General features: G+C 41.9%; 1 protein-coding gene across 10 annotated transcripts in view; it reads right to left on the bottom strand.

Annotated features, from left to right (window-relative positions):
• Window positions 1–27,165, bottom strand: part of MED12L (mediator complex subunit 12L) — a 318,600-nt gene that overhangs the window by 251,362 nt on the left and 40,073 nt on the right. For all 10 annotated transcript variants that reach the window (XM_045812551.2, XM_087870287.1, XM_045812561.2 and 7 more), the window contains 2 exons: window positions 25,094–25,253; window positions 2,186–2,355 (listed from right to left, as the gene is read on the bottom strand). In XM_045812551.2, coding sequence (XP_045668507.2) covers window positions 2,186–2,355; window positions 25,094–25,253 — 330 coding nt within the window. The remainder of the gene's footprint in view (window positions 1–2,185; window positions 2,356–25,093; window positions 25,254–27,165) is intronic.

The following is a 27,165-nucleotide window of genomic DNA, read 5'->3' as shown; positions in this document are numbered from 1 at the left end:
CAACCAGCTGGAAATCCCATCAGGTCTAGTGCCCTCCTAACAACCCCTGCCTCTAATCCTAAAAAGAATTTCAGATACTATAACCTATGTATAAAATATAACCTTAAAAATCAATATAATGCCCTAATTAACTGTTAACAAAGAAATGGGAAAAAATTAAAATAAAATAATGTATACATATTTCAACATAACTGCACTAAAAGTAACAACACACCTCAGATTTCCAAAATGCCCCACAGGGGCGGGATAGCCCCTCTTGACACAAGCACCATTAGCATTTTCATCTATTGCCTTCATTTAAACACACATACATTCATATAAACACACAATTCTTCTATGACCGTCTATGCATGTATGTATGTAATGTCATGTCCTAGTGTTGTATTATGATGCACATCATGAAAGAATCTTCAAAACAGAAACAAAAAGATCTGTTTCCTGGGAAAGACACTTACATTTTTATGGTCACTGTGGCAACAACCTGGGTAGTTAATCTGAACTTCTACTTTGTTCCTAGCAACTTTTTCATGTCTATTTATCACCAGTGCTCCACTGCCATAATTATCAACAATTTGTGTGAAAATACACTGATAAATTATAGCTTCGGTATTTAAAAGATTTCAGTGACACCACACTGACATGGTATCAAGGTATCTACTTACTGCTCATTTCTAACTTTTAAAAAGCTTAAAATCAAAGAGTTAAATAGAAGGTTAGTCACAGAAAAAGTACACTTTAAAATTTTAAGACCTGTGAAGTGAACTTTAATAAAGAAATGAATAAAATGGAATTTTGTATTTAAGGAAGAAGAGATGGGAAATGCAAGGCTCCCAAGCACGACTTTGAGTGGCTATGTCACACCCGTCCTCAGGATGTGCCTGTGTATGTGCCTATACCCTTATCACTGCACACGTGTCTGCAGGGGTCTATACGAAGTTTCACATTTCAGAATGTGGCCAATTAAAATATAATAAACTTTCAAATTCAAACATCAATGTCCCAGTTAAAGTCATCTGTTTAGGACCTAACTGCTTCCTATAAAGGAGATACTGATTTCAGTGTTCCCAATACATGAAGTAATCCTTCTAAAAATAGTAAGCATGCTGAGAGACACTTTTTTCAAAGATGCGGGCTAAATCCTCGGCTCAGGGAAAGCCATAAAGGCTCAGAGAAGGTAACAAAGCAGTCCTCTGCTAAACGGAGCTAGGATTTGTAAGAGTGGTTTTAACGGACTTAAAACTAACAAGGCTACTTCCAAAGAACTGGGCTTTTTCCTACTTTGGGCTCTTAGAAAAAGTCACTTAAAACCTGGAAATTATAAAGTTCCAAGGGGAAAATTTAGAAGCCACACATCCTTTTTACCCTTTTCCTCTCTGGTCAAGATAGCAGGTAATGGAAGACTCTGCTAGTCATACAACTTGAGCAGAATACACTTCCCTCTCCTCCTTGCAAGACAGGCAAATAATAGCACAAGCGCCCTCTGCTGGTCGATATGATTTACATCAGCTTGTCCGAGGAGCGTTCAGTCCTTTGCTCCATGCCCTCACTCATCCTCCCAACTGTATTTTTTTTTTTTTAAGATTTTATTTATTTATTTAACAGAGATAGAGACAGCCAGCGAGAGAAGGAACACAGCAGGGGGAGTGGGAGAGGAAGAAGCAGGCTCATAGTGGAGGAGCCTGATGTGGGGCTCGATCCCGTAACGCCAGGATCACGCCCTGAGCCGAAGGCAGACGCTTAACCGCTGTGCCACCCAGGCGCCCCTCCCAACTGTATTTTGAACTGCCGCTGAGCCAAATTAAGATGACCCTCCTATGGAGAAACTAAGCCCTAATGGAGCTCGAGGAGACAGGAAGCACCAATGCAAATATTTTTTTGAACAAACGTATCCAATTTTTGCAAAATAAAAGGTTTAGAAGGGATATTTAATAGAGAAATTACCGAAAAACTAACAGCATTGAAAGAGCTAAGATCATTGAAAGCTGGAGATCGATATATAGAAGCAGTAGCTGTCATCTCGAGGCAAAGGTGTTACCTTGAATACAACTCAAGGTGAGAAACGTCAGACTGCTTTCCCTGAATGCATTTGGTTCATATAAAGATATCACTTAACCCACCTGCCATAAGGAATTTGCTCTCTTTTTAAAAGCATGCTATGCAGCCTTGAGGTTCTTGACAAGGTTACCTGGAACATGTGAAACGCCAGCTTCTCGTTGTACTCCCACTGCTTCATGGCCTGCTCCACATCCGGAGGTACCGGGACAGGACCATCCCCCGTGCTGGAAGCCATGTGGTAGAAGTCGGAAATCTTGGCCAACTGCTCTCGGAGATATCTGGTAGATATCTGTGTCCACTCTGCATTAAAAAAAAAAAAAATCCAAATGTCCAGACACGATGGATAGAAGAATTAATGTTTCTCCCGCCTTTCTGATTATCTTAAGTGTGTACATATAAAACAAACATCAATTACATAAAAGTGGTTTTGGCATGTGCAAGCACTGTACAAAAAAGCACACCCACTCCAGTAACGCAACATGGACGGCCCTATACACCCCGCAGGAATGTTGGCCAGCTGCTGGGTGGAAAAGGCAGCTCTCCCCTTGTGTCTCTGGGAGCCCTAACAGAGGAGGACAGATGCCCACACCGGAGTTACGTGCATCCGGTGGTGCTCCGTGTTATGCTAACAACAGCATAAAAAATTTCAAAGCCACAAGCAGGAAACAGGGGAAGTGAGCACCTCAAAAATTTCAATTCTACTCCAAAACAATTCAAAATCCTCCAAATGCAGCTCTCCAAGTTGGATTTCAAACATGCCTAAGATTTGTTCCATGTTTGTCAGTCTGTGAGAGGATTGACATTCGCCACTGGCTGGCCCATGACAGCATCCTGACCTGCACTCCCCTTCCCCACACCTGCTGAAAACACCAGCACAACTGCCTCTTGGGACAACCATCTGGACCTTCAATTATTCTACTCTCCTCAACCAACACAAGAAACCTCAGAACTCAATCGGAAAGAGTAGTGAGCAACAAAAGGTAGGAGACTGGAAAGGAAATAGAAAAAGTACCATTACAAAAAAAAAAAAAAGAAAAATCACTAAAATTATTCAAAAATGTCTGCCAGAGGGGCACAAATTAAATCAGTGTGTTGCCTCTGGCAACCATGAGGGATGTGATGCCAACTTTAGCCCATTCTGTGGATAAAAATGTAATAATTGCATGCTCACAGCCAAATTTCCCCAAGGATTAGCGAAGCAGCATTTCAGAAGAAACCACCCTACTGAAACGTTACCACACAATGCTGTTTCCCCGTTATCCTGGCAACTGGCTCTCCCGCCTTATTTTTAAAGAAATCTATTTTGACAAAAGTAAGAGCAAAAACCTAACATCTGTTGGGGAGTCAGGGCTTTGTTTTTATTTTTTAAGTACTGTTAAAAGTACTTGACAACAGTACCCAGAGAGAACTACTGTTAAGACTCGGCCTAAACCACTTATTCTCATTAGGTCTTTTTTAAAATCAAAATTCAAATGCACATGTTAAACTCCAATAATAAGCCAATGCAAAAAGATGAACAGACACTTGGTCAACATTCTATTCCTAATATAATACTGTTCTTCAGAAAGCACCACCAATAACAGATATGATCATTAAAATTAATCTATTGCCATTAAAAACATGACAGTAAATTATCAGTGTCCTCATCTTCTGGTGCCCCCATTACAGACTAATAGTCTCATGACACTCGTTTAACAAAACAAAATGCCAACCATCAGATGGGACAAGTTTAGCTTAGCTATAATAAGCAAAAACAAAAATAACAAGGATCCAAATCCTAGCTTTTGTGTGCCAAGCCTTGCTATTAACTCACTCTCAGTATGGTACCATCCTCAATACCCCCACAGAATATTTTAGCCTCAAGAGCTAAAAATAACACACACATTCACACACCCCTACTTTGTCCAGGGTATATTTTCTTTTTAAGATTGTTTCTTAAAATATGGAAGAAATATATGTGCCCTACAGAAAATGTACAATGCAGATATGCAAAGAAAAACATCTGTAATCCCCTCACTCATAACATTTTAATATATATCTTTTCAGGTTTTTTTTTTCCTTTATATGTGCTGGAATGTTTATATAAACATATGCATTTCTTTAAAAAAAATATGCTGAATAGGATATTCCACAATCTGAACGTCTTCTGGGATTCAAATGGTATGCAAATGTAGCCCTCTTAGTGTGTTTTAACTCTATTTAACGGGCATTAAATAATATCAATCAGAGAGATTCGGAGGTCTGGGACATAAGACAGTCTAGAGAGGATTAGCCTAAAAAATTAGGATGTGCACAAAATTTTTATTAAAAATTAAACACAGAAAATTGCAAATGGCCACCAGTACTCTACCGGATTCACTGACCCCCCTCTCCTGCTTAGTGAGAACCCAGAATGAAGCCGAGCCCTGAGGGCAGCAGAGGCAGGACAGGCAGTGGTTCTCAGCCCCTCACGCCAGATCCGGATTTAACTGGAGTGAGGAGCCCAGTTTCAGGTGATGACAAGAAAGTAGGAATGAATACAAATCATAGGGAAGATGGTGTGGGGGTGGGGGGGATATTCAAAGGTGGAAAAGGTGCAGACAGTGATCAAGGAGTCCACTTCTACAGTCAAGCAGCTCTAAGGATACAGCCACATCATTTGTAGTTCCTTGATACTGACAATTTCAGGGCCATGAAACCAGATGATGAGAAAGTTTATGCACATAAACATCACTGAGAGTGGTGCCGGGGCCGCGACTGGAAAGAAGGACCGGTCCCTCTGACAATACTTCCCATAGCCTCCCCAAATCCTACGGCGAGTATTGCTTCTTTGTCGATGTAACCCCCCTGAGACAGAAGGGGTTTCAGGAGTCATGCAGCTCACCCTAGCATTTTCTAGATCCAGGCACAGCAGGCTTACGCAAGGCCACACAGCTAGACCTGAAGGACGCCATCCGGCGTGAGATGCCCAGCTCTAGTACATGAAAACACATAAAGGTGAGGACAGAGATGTGCCAAGTTGCATTAAAGATGGTCCTCCTGGGCCTGAACACCTGCAGTATTAAAAAGAAAACTGGGAGCCCAGGAGAGGAGTCACATCCACCCTGGGGCAAACACAAAGCATGCCAAGTGCAGCCAGGCTCGAGAAGGTACCCTGGCAGGGGACACGAGTGCAGAACACCACAGGGCTGCATTTAGTGATTTCGGTAGAATGAACTTCGCAACAGGATGGCCCTGGTGCAAATTCTCATTCTGCTACTCAGCTGTGTGATGTGAAAACGGTATCTAACTTCTGCTAAGTCTCCATTTCCTCCTCTGCAATAGGAATCTCACACACACACACACAGACGAGTTACTGTAAGGATGAGCTACTGAGCATGACGCATGCCACGCAGAAATTGATCAACATGTGGTACCATCATCACCATTACTGGGATGAAAAGTTTTTCTGAAAGTAAACTAAAGGTTAGATCTTGACTGTCACTGATGTTAAACCCTGCATCCGCTGCAGCAAGCTGCCAATGCCTAACATGATGCCCTGGGTAAGTGTTTATGAAATCAATCAGTGTCAGCTTCGTGGTTCCAAAACCTTCAATGGATGTGCAATCCTTCACAAATTAAGGCCAAACTCCTTAGTTAGGACTTACAATCATTTCAAATACCACCTACCGTTACATAGCTACAGTTGCTTTCTCTCGGACTCTTGGGCCTATAAGGCTCTTTATCTACAGTACCTTCTCTACTCACCTGTGTTCACTGCTGGGAATTTTTCTGGACCCAATTCAAATGTCAAATCGAATATATAGCCTTCTCTGGTGTTTGGACAACAACCCACCATCTAAAGGGGCTCTCCCTCTGTTCTCTGCTCTATCGGAATTTCCTCCTTCCTCTCCATAAAACTATGCCTTACATAGCCAACGTCTAAGTATTGACCTGAATCAATACACTATAAGGTGCTCCCAACATAACCACTAAATCAAGTCACTCCCCAATTATTCTGCCTCTCAAATCTTCCTACAAACAGCTTCACTTTCTAGTTTAAACTCATCACTGCATACCTAGCTTTCAAACACCATATAGGAAGGAAATGCCAAACTCCCTCTCAAGCGTGCTGTCATTATTAGAGCCAACGCAACTAGAAGCACCTGCTAGTCAATGCACTACAAAGGCCTGTACAAATACTGAACTCGTAATTCTCTTTAATAAATTTCCAGTAAATATATGTGTGTGTCCTTTAATTTTGTGAGGCTCACTTTCCTGGCCAAACTCTTTCCTGTGATATCGAAGCAAGCGGGAACTCACTCTGTAAAATAAATCCAACAGAGATTGTGTTTTAAAAACTTTGGCCAGCCCCAGAGAGTAAGGTGCACAGCTTTAAGGTGATCCACTTGATAAAGAACTTTAGTCAAAGAGGACACTTTCCTTGAAGGAGAAACCTATATCCTAGAAACTTCTTCCGAGCTACACCACTATAATAAAAGTTCTTGCCTCTCCAAAGGGGGAGGAGCCTGCTTCTCAGAGCTGTAGGACATAGAGGGTTTCATCAGCCTGGCTTCGGTGCGAACTGAAAGGTGGGGAGAAAAAACTTCAGTGCATGCAAGACACAAGCACATCCCACCTCTAAATATGCAGTAAGAATGACTGGAAGACTTTCCACCATTTTTCTCACATTTTTTTGTTAAAATGCTTTCTTGATCAAAGGATGCCATCAATAAAATGAAAAGACAACCTACAAATTAGGAGAAAATATTTGCAAATCATGTATTTGATAAGAGACTTGGACCTAGAATATGTATTGAACTATTACAACCGGTAATAAAAAAATGACAAAATGATCTGAACAGACATTTCTCCAAGAAAATAAACAAATGGCCAATAAGCAGATGAAAAGATGCTCAACATCATTAGCTACCAGGAAAATGCAAACCAAAACCACAATGAGATATCACTAAGGCAGCTGTAAACAAAAAGACAAATAGTAACAGGTAGTGTTAAGGGTGTATATAAATTAGAACCTTCGTGTGTAGCTGGTGGGAATGTAAAATGATATAGCCACTGTGGAAAGCAGTTTGGCATTTCCTCAAAAAGTTAAACATAGGGGCACCTGGGTGGCTCAGTCAGTTAAGCGTCTGCCTTCGGCTCAGGTCACTACCTCAGGGTTCTGGGATCGAGCCCCGTGTGGGGCTCCCTGCCCAGTAGGGAGTCTGCTTCTCCCTCTCCCTCTGTCCCTACCCCTGCTCGCGTTCTCTCTCTCAAATAAATAAATAAAATCATTGGGAAAAAAAGTTAAACATAGAGTTACCATAAAACCCATCAACTCCACAACTAGTTATATTTCCAAAAGAAATGAAAGCACATGTCCACACAAAGATTTATAAACCAATGTTCATAGCAGCGTGATTCACAATAGCCGAAAAGTGAAAGCAATCCAAACGTCCATCAACTGGTGAATGGATAAATAAAATACATTATACGTATACGAAGGAATACCATTTGGTCATGAGAAGGAATGAACGCAACTACTGACACATACTGCAGCACGGATGAACCTTGAAAACATTGTGCTAACTCCAAGAGGGCAGCTTCAAAGGACCACATACTTTATGATTCCATTTACATGAAATGTTGAGAATAGGCAAATCTAGAGGGCTATTTAGATTACGTAAAGCAAAGGGGAAGTTAGGGTAAATGGAGTGACTGCTAATGGGTACAGGATTTCTTTTAAGGGTGATAAAAACGATCTAAAACGTGGCCATGGCAAGAATACACAATAGGAGGGGCGCCTGGGTGGCTCAGTTAGGCATCTGCCCTTGGCCCAGGTCATGATCCCAGGGTCCTGGGACCAAGCCCCACGTTGGGCTCCTTGCTCAGTGGGGAGCCTGCTTCTCCTTTTCCCTCTCCCCCTGCTTTGCGCACTCTTGTCAAATAAATAAAATCTTAAAAAAAAATACACGACAGGAAAAGGACAATCTCTTCGATAAATGGTCTGGTAAAACTGGACAGCTACATGCAAAAGAATGAAACTGGACGACTTCTTACACCACATACAAAAATAAACTCAAAATGGATTAAAGGCCTAAATATGAGACCTAAAACCATAAAACTCTTAGAAGAGAACACAGGCAGTAATTTCTTTGACATCGGCTATAGCAACATTTTTTCAGATAGGTTCCCTGTAGCAAGGGAAACAAAAGCAAAAATAAACTATTGGGACTACATCAAAATAAAAAGCTTTTGCACAGCAAAGGAAACCATCAACAGGGGAGCCTGGGTAGCTCAATCGTTAAGCGTCTGCCTTCGGCTCAGGGCGTGATCCCGGCGTTATGGGATCGAGCCCCACATCAGGCTCCTCCGCTATGAGCCTGCTTCTTCCTCTCCCACTCCCCCTGCTTGTGTTCCCTCTCTCACTGGCTGTCTCTCTCTCTCTGTCAAATAAATAAATAAAATCTTAAAAAAAAAGAAGAAGAAGGAAACCATCAACAAATTAAAAAGACAAACTACGGAATAAGAGAAGATATATGCAAATGACACATCTGATAAAGGGGTAGTATCCAAAAATTATAAAGTACTTACACAACTCAACAGCAAAAAACAAACAATCTGATTTAAAAATACAGACTATAAATAGACATTTCTCCAAAGAAGACACACATATGGCCAACAGACATGAAAAGATGCTCAACGTCACTCATCAGGAAAATGCGAATCAAAACAACAGGGTATCACCTCACACCTGTCGGAATGGCTAGAATCAAAAACACAAGAAACAACATGTGTCAGTCAGGATGTGGAGAAAAAGGAACTGTTGGTGGGAATGTAAATTGATGCAGCCACTCTGGAAAACAGTATGGAGGTTCCTCAAAAAATTAAAAATAGAATTACCATACGATCCAGTAATTCCACTACTGGGTATTTACCCAAAGAATACGAAAACACTGATTCAAAAAGATATATGCACCCCTATGTTTATTGCAGCATTATTTAACAGACAAATTATGGAAGCAACCCAAGTGTCCATCAAGAGATGAATGGATAAAGAAGATGTTGTGTAAACATATACAATGGGATATTACACAGCTGTAAAAATGGATGAGATCTTGCCATCTGTAACATGGATGGGCTTAGAGGGTATTATGAAGTAAGACTGAGACAAATACCGTACAATTTCACGCATGTGTGAAATCTTAAAAAAAAAAAAAGGAATTAACAAACAAAAAGCAGAATCAGACCTATAAATGCAAAGAACAAACTGATAGCTGCCAGAGGGAAAGGGTGAGGGGATGGACAAAATGGGAGAAGGGGAGTGGAAGGTACAGGCTTCCAGTTATGGAATGAATGAGTCATTGGAATAAAAGGTACAGCACAGGGAATACAGTCAATGATATCATAGCAACATACAGTGACAGATGGTAGCTACACTTGTGGTGAGCCTAACATATACAGATGTTGAGCCACTATGTTGTACACCTGAAACTAATGTAATACTGTATGTCAACTATACTCAAATAAAAAAAAAAAATTAAGACTTTCTTTTTAAGTAATCTCTACACCCAACATGGGACTCAAACTTACAACCCCAAGATCAAGAGTCTCATGCTCCACCGACTAAGCCAACCAAACACCCCCAAATAAAACTTTAATAAAAATTTTAAAATGAAATACAGCCATGGTTTCACAACTCTGTGAACACACTAAAAAAAAACCACTAAAATATACACTTTAAATGAATTGTGAAGTGTATTAATATCGCAATATAGTTGTTATATAATTCTTTTAATGTTTTCTTGAAATACTTTACTATCAGTAAGAAATCATCTGCATTTCATGAAGTAAAAGACTATCCCACACTGACAAAAAGTAATCCACTGCGAGATGATATGATTTTGAGGGGGTGGGAGCAGAGAGGAGGAACAGGGGCAGAAATAAGAGTGTCCGTGAGTTAATGGTTAAACCTGGGTGAACAGCAATAGGGACTTTATTCTTCTGTATCTGTATGTGTTTGAAATTTCCATAATAAAAGGCTTTAAAAAGTTAATCAGTTGTAGCCTATAAAATGATTCACAGAAAACCTGAAATTTCCTATTCAGCCACTGTTCGCTTGGGGAAAGGAAGGGGGAAATCAGCATGCTGGTTGGCAGCCTGGATAAAGGAGAGTCCAAATGAAAACCGCTGTCTCAGTGCGACGTGAGACCAACAGTCAGCCCAATGGCTGGAATGTTGTGTTCTGCTGAATGGTCAGTTGGTGAAATCAGGCCCTCTGGCTGGAGAGCAGAGAAACGGGGGGCGGGGGACAGTAGAAATGCTGTGGTAATAAAGACTGACATTTGTTTCATGCTTTAAAAAAGTTTTCCTGTGACACAGAATTATCTGTAGAATACTGGTGTTTCACGGCAAATACCCAACACCTGTTTTTTTCAGGCTACTTCTCTCTGGTTTTGTTTACTGAGCAATGATACTAAGTACTCTTAACTTTAAGAACAAGGCGACTAGTCAAAATAGAATAAAACCATTTAGCAACAAACATTAAATGCCTACTATGGGCCAGAAGCTCCCCTGGGGTCTGAAGCTACAAAGCGTGAAGAGAAAGCAGCCCCTACCTAGGGCAATTCATCCTCAAGTCAGGGAGACACACAGGGACACAGAGATCGACAGCAGTGAGGTTAAGCACTCCAAAACGCCACGGGACACAGGAGAGGAAGCAAGCGGACTCTGTAGCTAAGTCTTGAAAGACAATACAAAGGAGTTCCACAGACACAAACAGCAGTATGCAACATGCCAGGTAATGAGGGCAGCAGAAAGACAGAGGGAGAAAGGGCCCGTGAGGCTAGGTAGATGGCCCGGGCCTGAAGTCCTCAAATGCTAGTGCATGAAATGACCACCAGAGGGCGCTGGTTAAACACACAGCTATAGCTCTGACTCCAGAGATTTCAACCCCAGAAGTCTGGACTGGGGTCCAGAAATCTGCATTAATAACCAGCAGCCCAGATAACTCTGACCCTGGCAGTGACAAGGTATGGAGTTTGGTCTTTGATCACAAATGATTAAAAGCCACTGAAGTATTTTAAGCAAAGGAATGAGAAGATCAGATATATAAATTAAGACCCTCTCAGATAGTCGTGGGGCAGACAAATTAAAAGAGGACTGTAAAGTCCCATGGGGGACGTAAGCAAGAAGGATCAAAGATGAGGCAGGTAAGATGGTAACCAACCTGATATTGGAGGGAAGGAAAGAGAAGGGCAAGGTAGCTTCCGGATTTCTTTCCTGGTGCCATCAACTGAGATGTGAAATTGGGAGATGGAGCAGGGGAAGCAGCTGAGTTCAGTCAGTTTTTATTAACTTTTTAATTAAACTCTGTACAGTTTTAACAAACATTACACACAGATCTGACATACCCTTTACCTACCTTCCCCAGATACTAACATCTTGCAAAACTACAGTCCAATATCACTACCAGGATACTGGCATTGACACAATCCATTGATCTTACAGGGGTTTCTGAGTTCAACACTTGAATTTGAGGTGTCAGAGAGGTGTTACGGAAAAACATGTCCAGAGGCAGTGGATACACAGGTCTGACACTCAGAAAAAGGCTCAGGGTAAAAACACAGGTATGGGGACCGTTATCTTATGTGATTTCAGTGCCTTAAAGGATGTGATTACGACAACAGAAGCACCCAGGAGACATAGTCCAGGGGTAGGTAGGTTTATTCTGCACAGTTGAAGTATTGGTTGTGCCCTCACTGGGTACCCAGCCCGCTCCGTCTAAGCTCCAGCATCTGTTAACTTGCTTGGTGGTGGTGACGAGCACAGGCTCTGGAGTAAGATTACACAGTTCCTGTACCGGCTCCAATCACTTGCCAGCTTTGGGATCCTGAGCAAGTCACTCAGCCTCTGGGGGCCTCAGTTACTTGTCTGTAACACAGGGCTGCTAAGTGTACTTAAGACTACAGGGTTATTTCGAGAATTAAGTGAGATATAAAACATGCTTAGAACTGTGATGCATGCCCAAGAGGAAGCAGACACATGATTTTCAGGCCCGGGCAGGCAGGAGCCCACAACATGGGAAGGAAGTCACCTTAGGGGAAAGTAGGACCTCACTGGTGGAGGCAAAGGGAGGATTGGCTGCTGTGGAAAAGGCTGTAGGAGTATCAGTCAGGGTGGGAGTGGGACAGAAGTTCCTTCCTCTCTGAAGTTCAAGGGAAGGAAGCCTGGAGGGAGAGGTGAAGGTTCGACCAACCGCTGTGAGCAGAGGGCAGCTCTCCAAGGAGTGAATCATATATTTATAGGAAGGACGGACAATACTCCAAAAAGGATAAGGACCATTACAAGGCAATATATAAATAACTGCACGGTTGTGTGACAGTTAATGCTTAAGGATTCCAGGGTAAAAAGAGACCAGACTGGCCAACAAAGGAAATGGGTGGCAAGGTCCTGGGGAGGGAAAGGAGGAAGAGGGGCTGACAGGGGAGGGCTGGTAGGAGCAAGAGTAGCATCCCTAGGAAGCAAGTCAACTCCTAACCTCAACTTTCTTCATGCTAGGTGGGGGGAGTATCTCACACCTGAGCAGAAGAGAATCGGACACTTTTCTTAGTTTGGCCCTCTGGCTGCCAGGTCTCCAGTTTTTGTTTCCACGCTGATGGATACAATGTTAACTGTTGAATTCAGGGATTTTTCCAGTGGTCCTTTTTCCCTATCAAGCCCATACAAGCATCTGAAGCCAAGGCTCTTGGCAACCACAGAATCCAATTTTAGCCCCTAGAACAAGACTTTCTGATTCAACACATCAATCACCCCACCAACTTCTCGGCACAAGGACAGCTTCAGGGGTCTCGTCCTCACAGACGGGCACATACAAAACATCTGCCACAATAGGCTCAGCCCCTTCTCGGGGGCCTGACAGAGTTGTCCGAAATTAACGCTATGATTATCATATGGTAAGTTTCGCAAAACCTTTCAGATTCCTGCATATATCTGAATAAGCAGCAGCCTTGGCCATGGTGAGATATTCCTAACATGGAATAACAGGCACATTATTTTTACAAGTATTAAACTGGTGCATTTAATTAACCCCTTAGGACAGGTCCCCACAGTCTCACACGTCTGAGCCCAAGCCTGGAGTTTTATTGCCCCAGGGGAGGAAGGCTACAGCAACACCACGGACTCAGTGAGGAAACCACAGCTGTGCTTCCCTATGTAGAGAACATACCTCCGCGCACAACTAAAGCCTCAGACATAAAGGGACGGCTCCCCGAGGACCTGGGTAGAAGGAGAAAGGGAGATGCAGCACTGGAGAAAGACATTTGCTGCCAGCTCCACGGAGGCATCAGAACTACTTAAATTATTACACTGGACGTTTCATTATCATCACTCCGCTCCCAGCTTCTGCTACCAAGGAAGTGGTGGAAAGCCCTGATCATTTACAGAGCAAGATAAACGACATTTTCTTTGTGCACTTTGAATTGGAATTTACTTCCATCATCAGCTTGGCTTGAGTCAAGCCTCCACAGTAAAAGCACTGTGTTGACTACTTAAGTCTTAAATGCAGTTGCTGTGAAGTTTGTACTTCAGAACAGGCTTTAGACAGGTAAGTCTTTCATTAGAACACAAATACAAATACTACAGACATCATATTGCCAAATAACCGTGTAAAGTAACTCTAGACCAAAAAGCTCTAAAACATAAAAATGCTTACACATGGCACAGACCAAGCAGACCCATCCCCATCATGCTCTCCACCAGAACTCACCTGGCTTTATTTTTCTGGAGACCAAAGACTGATGCATGATATATTCATTTAATGAAATCTATTCACTTTAGCTGGGTTACTCTCACAAAAACACTCCAACTGGTAATTTATTGACCCTGAACTTAATGTGTTTTCTATCCTGTCAATATATTCCAGGTATCCCTTCACTCCCAGATAATGGTGAGCTGAAACAAACTTTAGAGCCACTTGATTCCAGGGATTTCATTTAGAAGATTATATACACTTCATCTGAAAATGACTCTGAAACTTAATGTCTTAAAAAAAAGAGAGAGAGAGAAAGAAAGAAGGAAAGAAAAAGAAAGAAAGAAAGAAAAAGAAAACGTTTCTATTCATCATGGAATTAACATTCCAGTGCGGATTGCAAAACACAAAAGGATCTAGCTTTCCTAAGTCATTATAAAGTTAGTAGCCTGGAGCCCTTTAGAAGAACAGGGCCACTATATGCCCAGTGTGAAACAGGCACCAATTTTCTTAACGAAACATAAGACCATACATTAAAGACACACACACAAATATATTTCAGAAGATTCACAAGCAACTGGTAACAATTCCCTTGGAAGCCTGTGATGTGACGGCTGGGAAACAGCGTGAGGAACAGTGAGACTTGACTACCCTCTTCGAATACTGTGCCTTATGGATAAGCTACTTAAAAAAAAAAAAAAAATCATCTCACACAAGCTGTTTTTTCTTAAGATTCCATTATGCTTTAAGCAACTGACCTGCAAGATGCACAACAAATAAAAACTCATTAAACAATGAGCCTTCTGAAGCACCTTCACACCTCACCCCAACACTCCTCACCCCAGCTCCACAGTCACCCCTCAATCCATATAAGCAGCTTGGAAAGTCTGAAAACCAAACAAGACCCAGAACCAGAAGTCCACGATGGAATTCCTGGTTTTCCCACTTTCCCTAGATTTTCTTACCCTAATTTGTAAACCGGAGAGACCCAACTATCTGGGAAGGTTTCTGGAGGAGTGCCTCAAATGAAAATATAGGTTATCAGTCTGTAAACTAAAAACTTCTAACAGATATTTTTGTTGCATAATACATTCCAAGTGTAAATGTACATGCAGGTACCAATAGCCATGAAGAACAAAGACCTACAATATTCATTAAATTGGGATTCTGATTAGCATTTTCTCAAAGATAATTAGTTATTTCAAGCAGGAGTCAACATCAAAACTGACTAGAAAACAGAGAAACTGCTGAGTGGCAGTGGGTTCTTAACAGTAAATTCAAGACTAGGTATTCGCCCCAAACCAACAAAACCAGAAGAAATGACAGCAGTAAAGACCAAGCTAATACAGTACACAGATCTAGAAACCTAACTCATTTGCTCCCAACTTGCCAGGAAGGAACACAATTATCTAAGACCAAGAAATACTTTTGAAGTTGCAACGAAAACCAACAACAAAAACTTTCCTTTTACTTAAAGGCTAGACTGCTTTAAGGCCCAGCTCATATTTCACTCCTTCAGAAAACCTTCCCTAATTTTTCATCTCCCATCACTTCCTGTATGATTACAGGTAATTACGTACTGCCGACTGCTCCCTGCTTTAGGAATACGGCTTCTCTCCACAAAAACACGATAGCCCCTTAAAGGCACATAGCACAGCCTCCATTTGGTTAAAATTCTCCACAGCATCTACCCCAATGCACAAAATCTTAATAAACCTTTTTCTTAACTCACGACTTACTGAAGTGAAATATAAGTTCTCTGAGTGCCTTTTTCTAAAAAACTCAAAAGGATCCATGGGCAGACATTACCTTTGATTTCGTCAAAAACGTAATGATCATACACACACATACACATGCACACACACATACACACACAAAGCACCACGACCACTATCACACACTAGCATTCGAACTTGAAACAGGCTGTAACATTTTACTTTGGAAAAAGCTGACATGTTACCATACAGCAAGAAGGAGTAATGCAGAGTTACACTGCAGCACATTAACCCTGATTAGAACTTTTTTTTTTTTTAAGATTTTATTTATTTATCTGTCAGAGAGAGAGCACAAGCAGGGGAGCGGCAGGCAGAGGGAGAAGCAGACTCCCTGCTGAGCAAAGAGCCCGATGTGGGACTCGATCCCAGGGTCCTGGGATTGTAATCTAGGCCAAAGGTAGATATTTAACCAACTGAGCCACCCAGGCATCCCTAGAATTTTTTTTAAGTAAACATAAAATCAAACATTAATAAAAACATTTAATGTTAAATAAAAATGGTAAAGATAAATTGGAAGTAAGAATATAATCTCCAATACGTTTGCACGACATACACAGATACATGTGTCTCCATCCATCCACTGACACAGCCTGGATACCACACATCCTAGTACCAGTGCACACCCTCAGCATCCAGATCTTGCTTTCTAAACACTGTTCCCCACTAGAAAGAAGTGCAGATCTGAGGCAGAAAAAGTACAAGATGAGCCTGGGACGTCTTCTGTGCCAAAAAATAAGATAGTGTTCTAAGACAAAAAGGTGTCATGTCGAAAAGGATAAAACAAAGCTTGAAACATCTTCCACTGGCTGATTTTTGGACAATCTGAACACTAAAATGAAGAATGAGCATAACTGGCTATAAAATACTGAACGAATAAAAATTCATGAGCCCATCACAATGACCAAAGATAATTTTTTTAAATAAGAAAAAAAAAAAAAGAGAAACTCATTTACCACCACTAACCATGTAATTACAGCAATTCTTACTCTGAAAATTGATAGTCAAAGGAAAGGAATTTAGCACTTACTCTGGCTTTTTTTTTTTTTAAGATTTTATTTATTTTATTTATTTGACAGAGAGGCAGCGAGAGAGGGCACACAAGCAGGGGGAGTGGGAGAGGGGGAAGCAGGCTTCCCGCTGAGCAGGGAGACTGATGCAGGGCTCGATTCCAGAATGCTGGGATCATGACCTGAGCCAAAGGCAGATGCTCAGCAACTGAGCCATCCAAGGCGCCCCTACTCTGGCTTTTTTATAAAGAATTTATCACAGTTGATGAGAGAAAGCTCATTTTTATCGGAGAATGCCAACATCTAGCCATTCCCAATAATAATGATTTGAGGTTTGGTTTATCAATAGATGCTAAAACTTTTAGGTGAATTACTGAGGAATGGATAGTGGCAGGTGCCAAAGTCATAGCCCACATGCCCCAATCCTTCTATTACAGAATTTTTTATCCAGGTAGCCAGAGCTAACCCACCAATTAAAACCTACTTTTCAGGCCTAAGTACACCATGAATTTAAATTACATTTATACATGCACTTCTGACCAATCTTCAGGGTTATTGTCATAGTAAGCAAAGCAGATAGCTCTTTTATGACAAATGAGATAACGAGGAACAGTGTGAAAATGTGGAGGTAATCTTGACTTGAAACTAAAAGCTTGTCCCTAGAGTCAAAAAAGTTAGTATTGCAATGTCTTCAAGAACCCAAACTGAAAGTAAGCTGGTTGGCTTAGATAAGAAACCAGACTGTCAATTATGTATTCAGCCGGGTTTATTTTTGCAGCCCAAATAGCTCAGTGAATATGTCACAAATTAATTATCCAGCGTGCGAGAAAGGTAGCTACTTCTTCCCTGTGTTTTGGGGACAATCAGGATAGTAGTTCTAAGAGAAGAGTCAACCAAGAAAAGTCTCTCCTCTGACATAAATGCCCGACCCAGCAAAACCTCAGGGGTACAGAGGAAACGACTGGGGGTAAACAGAGCAGCTCCCTGGGGAGTTGAACCACGAAGCATTTTTAAGCTTCTTCTAATCTATCTGTAGCCCCCAAAAAGAGTTCATGCTCACGATAGGTCTTGTCACTTTTCACCATATTGAACACCCAACAATTCCTAGCCAAAATTAGAGCTGTTCCTCTTGCAATTTCAACTTTCTTGAGTTTCTACAGAACCCTGGACTTTGCTATGCTCTGCCTGTACCCCATGGAACCCATAAGAATAAGGGTTCTGATTCCTCTGATGCTGCCCACAACTCTGGAATCTTGCAGCCTGTTCCCTGCCAGCACCTTTCTTCCCACTTTCTTCCCAGCGACGCTTCTTGCCTCCAAGGGGCCCAGACCCACAACACCCACTCCCCCCTAGCAACCACCGAGTCACAGCAGGGAAGACCGAACACCCAGTGAGTCCAGCTCCATCTGTGTTAGCAGTTACTTAACTTTTCTTTTTTTAAGATTTATTTATTAGAGAGAGAGAGAGAGAGAGAGAGTGTGTGTGTGTGTGTGTGTGTGTGTGTGTGTGTGCATGAGCACAGGGCGGAGGGGCAGAAGGAGAGAAAGTCTCAAGCCGACTCTGCTGAGCGCAGAGCCCGATCTCTCCACCCAAGATGAAACCAAGAGTCGGACGCCCAACCAACTGCACCCCCAGGAGCCCCAGCAGTTACTTAACTACTGAGACTCAGGTCTCTCGTATACAATATGGAATAACAGAACCGACACTGCAAGATTATGATTACAAATAATGTCTGTAAACTTCTCAGCACAATACACAAAATAATACATACTGGCTAGCAATTGTAGCAACTAGTTATAGACTACACTTCCTCCCCCATTTACTCTGTGCCAGGAACTGTTCTAAACCCTTTAGAAGCCTGACTCGTTTCCTCCCTAGAAGGTATTGTCAATTATAATTTTCCCCATGTTACAGACAAGAAACGGAGAAGTGTTGTAACGATAACAGTACTAGGAAGTCCTTTCCTGGCTGCCCGCCATCCCCCAGACAGAACTCATGGACCCCTAGCACACGAGGCTCCTCACAGCCCTTTCTCCCCACCCCGCTGATAACTAACGCACGAGATGAGGAAAATCCCGGCAGTTCCACAAGTCCAGCTCTTTGATGACCCCTCTTCTCTGCAGACACCATCCCTCTGTGAGAAGTGCCCTTCCCTGCACAACATCCCCCAACTCTGTCGAAACGCCTCTTCTTTCAAAATGGTATTCAAACGTCACTGACGCTGGATCTACATGGGCTTCCAGTCCTTGGGACTCCCTCCGCATTTAATTCACTTCACAACTAGTTCTTCCTTCCTTTTCTAATACTTGGACTGTTTGGTTATATGCCCCACCCCCAACCGTGAACACCCGAGGGCAGTGACTACATTCTCTGTCCATCTGCGCTGACCAGCAGTGTCCAGCCCAGGCTTCCGAACCTACTTCGTACATGTAACCAGGGGGCTTTGTGCACCTGCCCACACATCCGTGCCCCTCTCTGGGAAATGGGAATAAAGTACCTCTCTCACAGAGTATCTGAATAAATCAGAAAACAGAACGTACATAGAACCTAGGAAACAGTTACTAAGAAATGGGGGATGCGGTATGACAGCACACCACAGGAACCCTGGCAGACGTGGGGACGAATGGACTGTTTGCACACGAGCCGACAGGAAACATAGCTGTAGGTCCACCAGCCAAGGGATGAGGTATGCCCAAGGCTGAAAGGCTCCCTCAAGGAACAGTCTGGAGCTGATTGAATCTAAGACTGGAAGAAGCACCGTGTGCCTGCTCCCTACAGGGAGGGGCATTCCATGATTGCTCAAGAAACCAACGGCTACCGTGACAGCAAACACGGTAGTCAGCTCGGCAGTTCTGATCAGCTGGCTTAGCAACAACAGGACTCATCACAGGGAACACGCCTACAAAGAAATGTACGAAGTCTGCGCTACTTACTCTACGGTTGCATCTCCACTGCTGAAAACTTTCCTTAATTTTCTAACTCCAAGTTTTACTTTCTTATTTTTAAGTATTAGCCCATTTTAAATGCTTTTCTCTGGGGAGCTCAAAATATCTTAAGACACCTAAACAATCTTGTTTTATGCTAAGTGAAATAAGTCAAGCAGAGAAAGACAATTATCATATGATTTCACTCATTTATGGAACGTAAGAAATAGGAAGATCGGTACGAGAAGGAAGGGAAGAATGAAGGGGGGTAAACAGAAGGGGGAATGAGCCATGAGAGACTGTGGACTCTGGGAAACAAACTGAGGGCTTCAGAGGGGAGGGCGGTGGGGGACGGGGATAGGCCGGTGATGGGTATTAAGGAGGGCACGTATTGCATGGTGCACTGGGTGTTATATGCAAATAATGAATCATGGAACATTGCATCAAAAACTGGGGAGGTACTGTATGGTGACTAATATAACTAAAAATTATAAAAATAATAAAAATTTAAAAAATAATAAAAATTTTAAAAATAAAAAAAAAGAAAGGGGAAATTGGACCTCATAGGGTTGGGGGGAAGAAAAAAAAAACCTTCACTCAACTCTAAAAACCAACTATACATTATGTCTGGGGTTCTTTCCCTTGAGTCTACAACACTAACCTATTTGATAGCATTTGCTAAACATGCTGTCTACCTATAACATATTATTGTTTAGGCCTCATAAGGACTGAGAATTATAACCTTTTCCCCTAAATTGCCCTAATTTCACCTCTACTTTAAAATCTCTGCCCTCATGTTACAGTTTGTCCAAGTATTTCTTTACCTGCCTTGAAATTACACATGAAACCTCACCCAGAAACCCAAGGCCCCTCTCACTTTTCTCACTTTTGGGTACACACTATACTGGGGAGGTCTTTGCCTGCTGCAAGCTCCCCAGGGCAACAACCCATTTAATCCACATTTTAGATCTGTAACTCTTTGCATAATGATAGTGACAATCACTGTGTTGCTACATTTAAAGAATTTACACAACGGGGCCTGCTCCCTTGTTGCTGTTAGCCCACTTAACTTTAGGAAAAACTCTCTTCCAATAAAATCAAACAGCAGTGCTTTATAGCTCTGTTCCAACATTGAATGTGGGAACTGAAAATAAAACATATGTTTCTATTACAAAGGAATAAAGGCCATTTCTACTGAAAACACTTTACAAATCCTAAAAACAATCATCAAGACAACAGAAGTCATAAAACCACTGCCAGGAAAAGGTGACACTTGATAGTCAATCTTGCCCCAAATGTGCTGAATGATTCTTTTCACTATCAAAGCCAGAACATAGAACCTATTACTGCAAGTTAATCTTCTGAAGTGTATGCAATTTAATCCAATTCAACACATATATATATGTGTGTAGTTGCTTGGCTGTATAGCTTGCTTGGAGTGTGAAACTTGCTACATTATGGCTAGGTCTACACAGCCAAATGCTTCCAATTGCACTGTGTAATTTGCTTAAAGAAGCTGAAGAAAGTGCTGAAGACAAAGCAGAGTGAATGCTATCAGGTGTAACAGGGTGCTAGAAACCCAAGATCAGATCACTGAAACCATGCGCTCTCTGCAGACAGTAAAAACAGTATGCTACGTGAGCGTTTTAAAACACATGTAAGAATACAGAAAAATGAACTAGATATCTACATAGTTAAATTAGCTATTAACTACAAAGGATAAAACAGTAGCTCTGTAGTGAAGAAACCTGGGAGGCACCACCTTACCCAATGATCAAAGTTACCACCACCAATAGTATTGGGACAATGTAATATGATGTACGCTCCCACGGTATTCCTACCAAAAGTACATAACTGAATCTAATCACAAGGAATTGAACAAATGCAAACCAAGGGACATCTTACAAAATAGCTGGTCTGTGCCCTCTAAAAATATCAAGGAAAACAAAGGCTGAAGAACTGTTCTTGATTAAAAGAAGACTAAAAAGGCATGAAAATAAAGGCAACATGGATTGGACTGGATCAAGGCTGAGAAGACTGCTGTCTGGAGAGACTAAGGATTTTGCTTTAAGTCAGCACTTAGTGGCAGAGCTGGGATGAGTAAAGCCCAAAGCTCTTTCCAAGATGCTAGACCTAAGAGGTTAGGGGTCAACTCCCAAAATTCATGCATTTTTTAAAATATTCTTATTTTTAACTTCAAGCATTTTTTAGGTCAAAGTTTTCATACTCTACCATGAAAAATGGTTTATTAGGCACTTGATCTTCATGTATTTGACATTTGCACTTACAAATACACATGAAGAGGGACACCTAGGTGGCTCAGTCGGTTAAGCGACCAACTCCTGCTTTCGGCTCAGGTCATGATCTCAGGGTCATGGGATCAAGCCCTCCATACCCAGTGTTGAACCCGCTTAGTATTCTCTCTCCCCCTCTGCACTCCCCCCCAAGTCATGCTATTTAAAAAAAACAAACAAAGACCAAGGAACTGTGATACTCTATAAACAGAGTCAAAAAACAGATTCACGTGTGTTACGTGTCTTATGGAAACACAGCTAGTAGGTGAACTTAACCATCTATCATGGGTGTACAAATAATAGAAATTTTAGCTCTGGGGGAAGAGTAGAATATAATCCTCCCGCCCTCCAAACAACTGGTTACACTAGTAAGAAAATTAATGGTAAAAGTAATGAATGCATGAAGTCTCTGATGTTCTTAGCTAGAAACTGGAGCTAGGCTTCCTCCCATTTGGCAGAGGAAATCATATGGGTCTGGTGATACATTCCTATCTGAGGTTCCTAAAAACTCTACCTACGTGTTCTTTGCAAATGATGAGGGTCTACCAGACTTTTATTTCTCCTAAAATTATATTTCAATGGGCAGAATCATTCCTGTATAAGCACCTCTTTCCCTTTCTTCTAACAGTTAAAATCAGATTAAACTGAACATCAAGGAAAATACTAACAGAACAAATGACAAAAACATGAAAAGAACCTAAGGAGGAGTGGTCTATATAGCTGGTGATGCTACAAGTTTCAAGGATTATAAACTGGGACAAATAAACACACACACACTTCGGTCCTAATTATTCATTTATCTTAAAAATTACTGAGCACCTTCTATATGCCGGGTACTCTCCTACGAGATTTAGTACGGAACAAATCTGACAAAGTTTCTCATGGAGAAATGTTATAGTCGGGACTGAGTGTACATTAAGTAATCAATAAATTAAAATATAACATGAGGTGGTACTAAGAGTTATGAAAAAAAAAATAAGGCAGGACAAGAAGAGAGAGTGACGGAGAAGGGACATTTTGGCTGGAGTGATCAGAGAAGGCTTCTCGTAGGAAGTGCCATCTGAGCTAAGGTGCAGTGCATGGAGGTGGCAGGCCACATGGACGTCTCAAGGCTGGAAGGAGAGGCTACCGTGTGTGCTGGCTGCGCATGCTGGTGGAGTACACATCTGAGTGAGGCACGGCGGCCAGGTGAGGATTCTGAGCATAAGAGTGTGGCATGATTTATGTTCTAGCAGGAGCATTCTGGCTACAAAGCAGAAAGCTGTCAGGAGAGAAGAACAGAAACAAGATCAGCTGGAGGCCCGTGCAACAGCACGGGCAGAGGTGGGGGTGGTGGTTCAGCAGTGGGAGGAGGAAGACATTCTCAGATCGGGATTAGATTTTCGAAGTAAAACTGACAGGACTGCTGAGGGGCTGAATGTAGAATTTTGAGAGAAAGATAAAAGCCCATAAGGACAATAGCGCTTCTACCCTTACCCACCCCCGTGACTACATACAACATTTACTAAGAAGAAGACTGAAGAAAGAAGGAGCAAGGTTGGGGTGGCAAGAAATCAAGACTGTACATACTAGGTTTCAGATACCCATTAGTCATCAAAGTAGAGGTAGCTGGTAAGCAACTAGATATCCAGATTCTAGAGAGAAGTATTATAAATGCTCTTGCTCTCTCGCACTCTCATGGGCACGTGCACTCTCGCTCACTCTATATGTAAGTACACGAACTGCACATACTTGTTATTGTGTATGGATGAAGAAAAGTTCAAGAAGGAAAATATGAAGAAGAGAGAAGAGAAACGTGACCATTTATTCTACTTTGGCACTAATATTATGAGAATGTAGAGCTTCAGTCATTTAAAAAGGGGGCATTTCTTTTGTCTCCCCCTATAAAATAATAAGCTGATGAGAACAATCTGAAGTACAGAGTTAACAAGACTGCTACGAAAGCAGCACTCAAGAGATAACCACTGTTCACTTTGTAGATTTTTTCCCTACACATTTAAATATATACACAGTACAGTTTTGTTTTGAAATACAGTTCACATTTGTGTTAGCAAACATGAACTCAAAAGGAGGCAGCCATGGAATCTAGCCATGTTTTCTGTTTTGTTCTGATTGACTTTCCATGCTTTGAGAGTGGGCTCCACTGCCCAGTTCGCCAGGACCACCCACCACCCCCAGCCACCGCACATCTGGACTCACTTATTTAGGACACTGCCTGGCATCTGAGGACATTTGCACTTTCGGACCCTGCTCCTCAGAGCTCTGTAGCCAGGGTTTTCCTTATAATATCATAGGCATGTTTCCATTTCATAAGGAATTATTTGTAAACCTCATCTTTAAGTGGACATCTTTACATGTAATTCTCTGTGCATATTTCTGCTGGAGAATCCAATCTTTTACTAAGCACTGTTTTAGTACCACCTTAAGGCATCACTGTCTAGTCACCAAAAGAGTTAAGACAGACTAAAAACTGTTTATCTTCAGTTCTTTCAACATATCCTACCACGATCATAGGCCAGTGCATGTGGGAGGGAGGGGTGAGAGACACAGCACTTTTTAAAGATAATTTCAGATAGTGAAACATACTGTGAATAAAATAAGAATACCTGAAAGCATAAATGGGCAGAAGGGGGGAAAAAGGAATGTTATTTAGGTAGGTGGCCGAAGAACACCTCCTGAGGAAACGGCCTGAGCCAACAGCTCTAAGAAGAGGAGGTGTGGGAATACCAGAGATGAGCTGCCCAAGTATAGGAAAGAAGAAATGCAGAAGCCTTGAGAAAGGAAGGAGCGTGGCGTGTCAGAGGGGACAAGGAACGCAATGTGGGCAGAACATCGTAGAAAGAGAGAGCGAGGCATGGATGGCCTCGGTGGCCGCACGAGAGGATCTGGACCTTTATCCTAATTAAAGTAAAAAACTATTAACAGGTTATGAACAGGGACACGATGTGTGGGGCTCGGACTTAGTGATCAGAGTGGCAGTTTGGAGCCTACAATGTGAGGAGAGAAAGGAAAAGCAGGGAGACAGTTAGGAGACCGCCACTGTATCCAGCCAAGAGGTGACAGTGGCAGGAACCAGCACGTCGGCAGCTGCGGTGGTGAAAACTGTTTAGATGCAGGACGTGTTTTGGAGCTAGCAGCAGTATGACTTGCTGCTGGAATCAGGATTCTGGACCTGGGTGAACAGGGATCCATGTGTGCGCCACGAGCGCCTTGCAGCCTCCCCATGGACCTCCTCAGGCCTCACTCGCCGGGCTACGGCTAGAGCACGCGGGCAACAAGTCCTCGTACAATCAATGATGAAATGTAAAATGTACCGTACTGTCTCACTTACCCAAATTAGGATCAGTAGCCTGACGTTTCTTAATTTTAGCTTCAGAAATAGCAGAATAATAGGCACAGGTCATCTTGATCAGCCACGTTGCTCGAACCATTGGCACTGAATATTTAGCTAAATATGCAAAAACATCTTCTTTTTTACTAAGGATTGGAACCTAAAAAGAAATCACAAATTTATAAAAATCACACATTATTTTCATCATGAGGTCAACCTAAAGGAAGGGAAAGCAAAAGAAAGACACTAAGTCCCTGCTGCCTTTAAGAAAATAGGTCACTGATGGCTTTTCAAACACTACATTGAGCTTAAACACCAAAAACTTTAAGCAATTTTTCATTAAAAGAATCAAAACTATGTTTAGCAACTGACAACAGTTTTACCAGTTGTGCTTTCTTATTTATAAAAACAAATTACTTTCAAATTCTCAGATGCTGAAAGCTACTCGTCATCTCAACAAAATAGGGAAAATAATTTCATGACAGTATTCCAGGGACTTTATCTCAAAATTGGAAGGGATGATCAAGTGAAAAACTGCCCCCACTCCACATTTTTATCAAACACTTTTTTTTGTATAAAGCTTTCTGGCTGTAACATTCATAGTAACAATTTCTAGAAAGCTTCCAAAGTGCCTTTGGCCCAAAATTTAAAATAGAGGCTAAAATGATGGATCAGTGAATCTGCCTAATAAACACTGAGCTAGAAATAGCTGGTTAATTAATTCACTGGTTGAAAGTAGGCATTTGAGGCAGTTCATTACTTCTTCCACACCACGAAGGTATACTATTTAGCAAATTAGCATCCCTATGTACCACTGAATGTTTCCGAAGTTAACTCTTCTAGAATTCCTCCTAAATATCCTAGCAACAAGCCAGTCATCTATATATCATCTATTCAATTTACGAAGGTGGAGTACAACAGTGGACAGAGTATGTTGGCCATGGTGCACAGGATGGAGCAGTAAGCATCCACTACTCCCCCTACCACCTCCGTGCTCCGGTCCTGGCCCCCAGCCTGTATGGTTAAACCCATTACTCCCAGGCTCTTCATTTATCAACTGGATAATACCAACCCAACCCTGGCCACCCCACAGGGTGGTTAGAGGGTAAAGTAAAAGAATTATATGTATCAAAACCAGAAGCTTTTATTTTGTTACCAATTCCAAAGGTTTCTAGATGGCAACCAAAGTGTGTTTTGTGTTTCAAGTCATGATCCTGACCCGCTCCTAAAAGGATCCTGGACACTACAACCATGGCTATCAAGAGCCCTGGTCTCTATGTCCCATACTCTAGCTTGATTTTGCTTTGGATATCAAAAGACTTCAAACCAGCTGAGTGTTACAGCATGGCATTTTTCTTAGTCAAATCCTCCTTTAGACAGCAGATATTTTGTATCATTCATATGTTGCAAATTTGACTGTTCATGGGCTTGGAACCAAGCATAATACAAAATTAAAAGAGAAGTATTTTTTGTACACAGCCCTTTAAAACAAGCTATTTCACCTGGTTCTTACCAAAGAAACATTCAAGCTGCCCCAATGCTGAAGGAAAAGCTTCCTGGCTGGACACTGAGATGCGGCTGTCCATACACTGTCTTTCACGGGCAATTTAATAGACTTTAGGTCATGTACGATTCCTGCCTTGGGTGCTGACCTTAAACCTAACCCCCATGACAGAGGCAGCTACACTGCACAAACATACCTAAAAGGGAGATGAAAGTCACCTAGGCCACACTGATACATTTTAACAAGAAAATTTCCTGAAAATTTTGTTTACAAGGCACATCTTTCATGGAGCACAAGACTCTGGGTTTACAGACTCTCGCTGAAGCCAGGGACAAGAAAAGCACAGGCTTCTATATTCAGGGCAAGACCTGAGTTGCTGCTTCTCACTAGAACAGACAGTATGAGAGAGTTAAATTTTAGTTGTCAAGGTCAGGTTGCCGCTCATTCAGATGGACCAAAAGAGTACAAGATCAAGGCCTAAAAAATAGGCAAATGCAAAAAAGTAAATGCAGCATCTCCAAAGAAACACTACTAATAGCATCTTTTATAAATGCCCAAAGGATTTCTT

This window comes from Ursus americanus, chromosome 20 (genome assembly GCF_024610735.1).
Source record: "Ursus americanus isolate L20-20 chromosome 20, mUrsAme1.1.p, whole genome shotgun sequence".
Classification (NCBI taxonomy): Eukaryota; Metazoa; Chordata; class Mammalia; order Carnivora; family Ursidae; genus Ursus; species Ursus americanus.
Note: the sequence above shows the minus strand (reverse complement) of the source record. Positions and strands in the feature narration are given on the sequence as shown.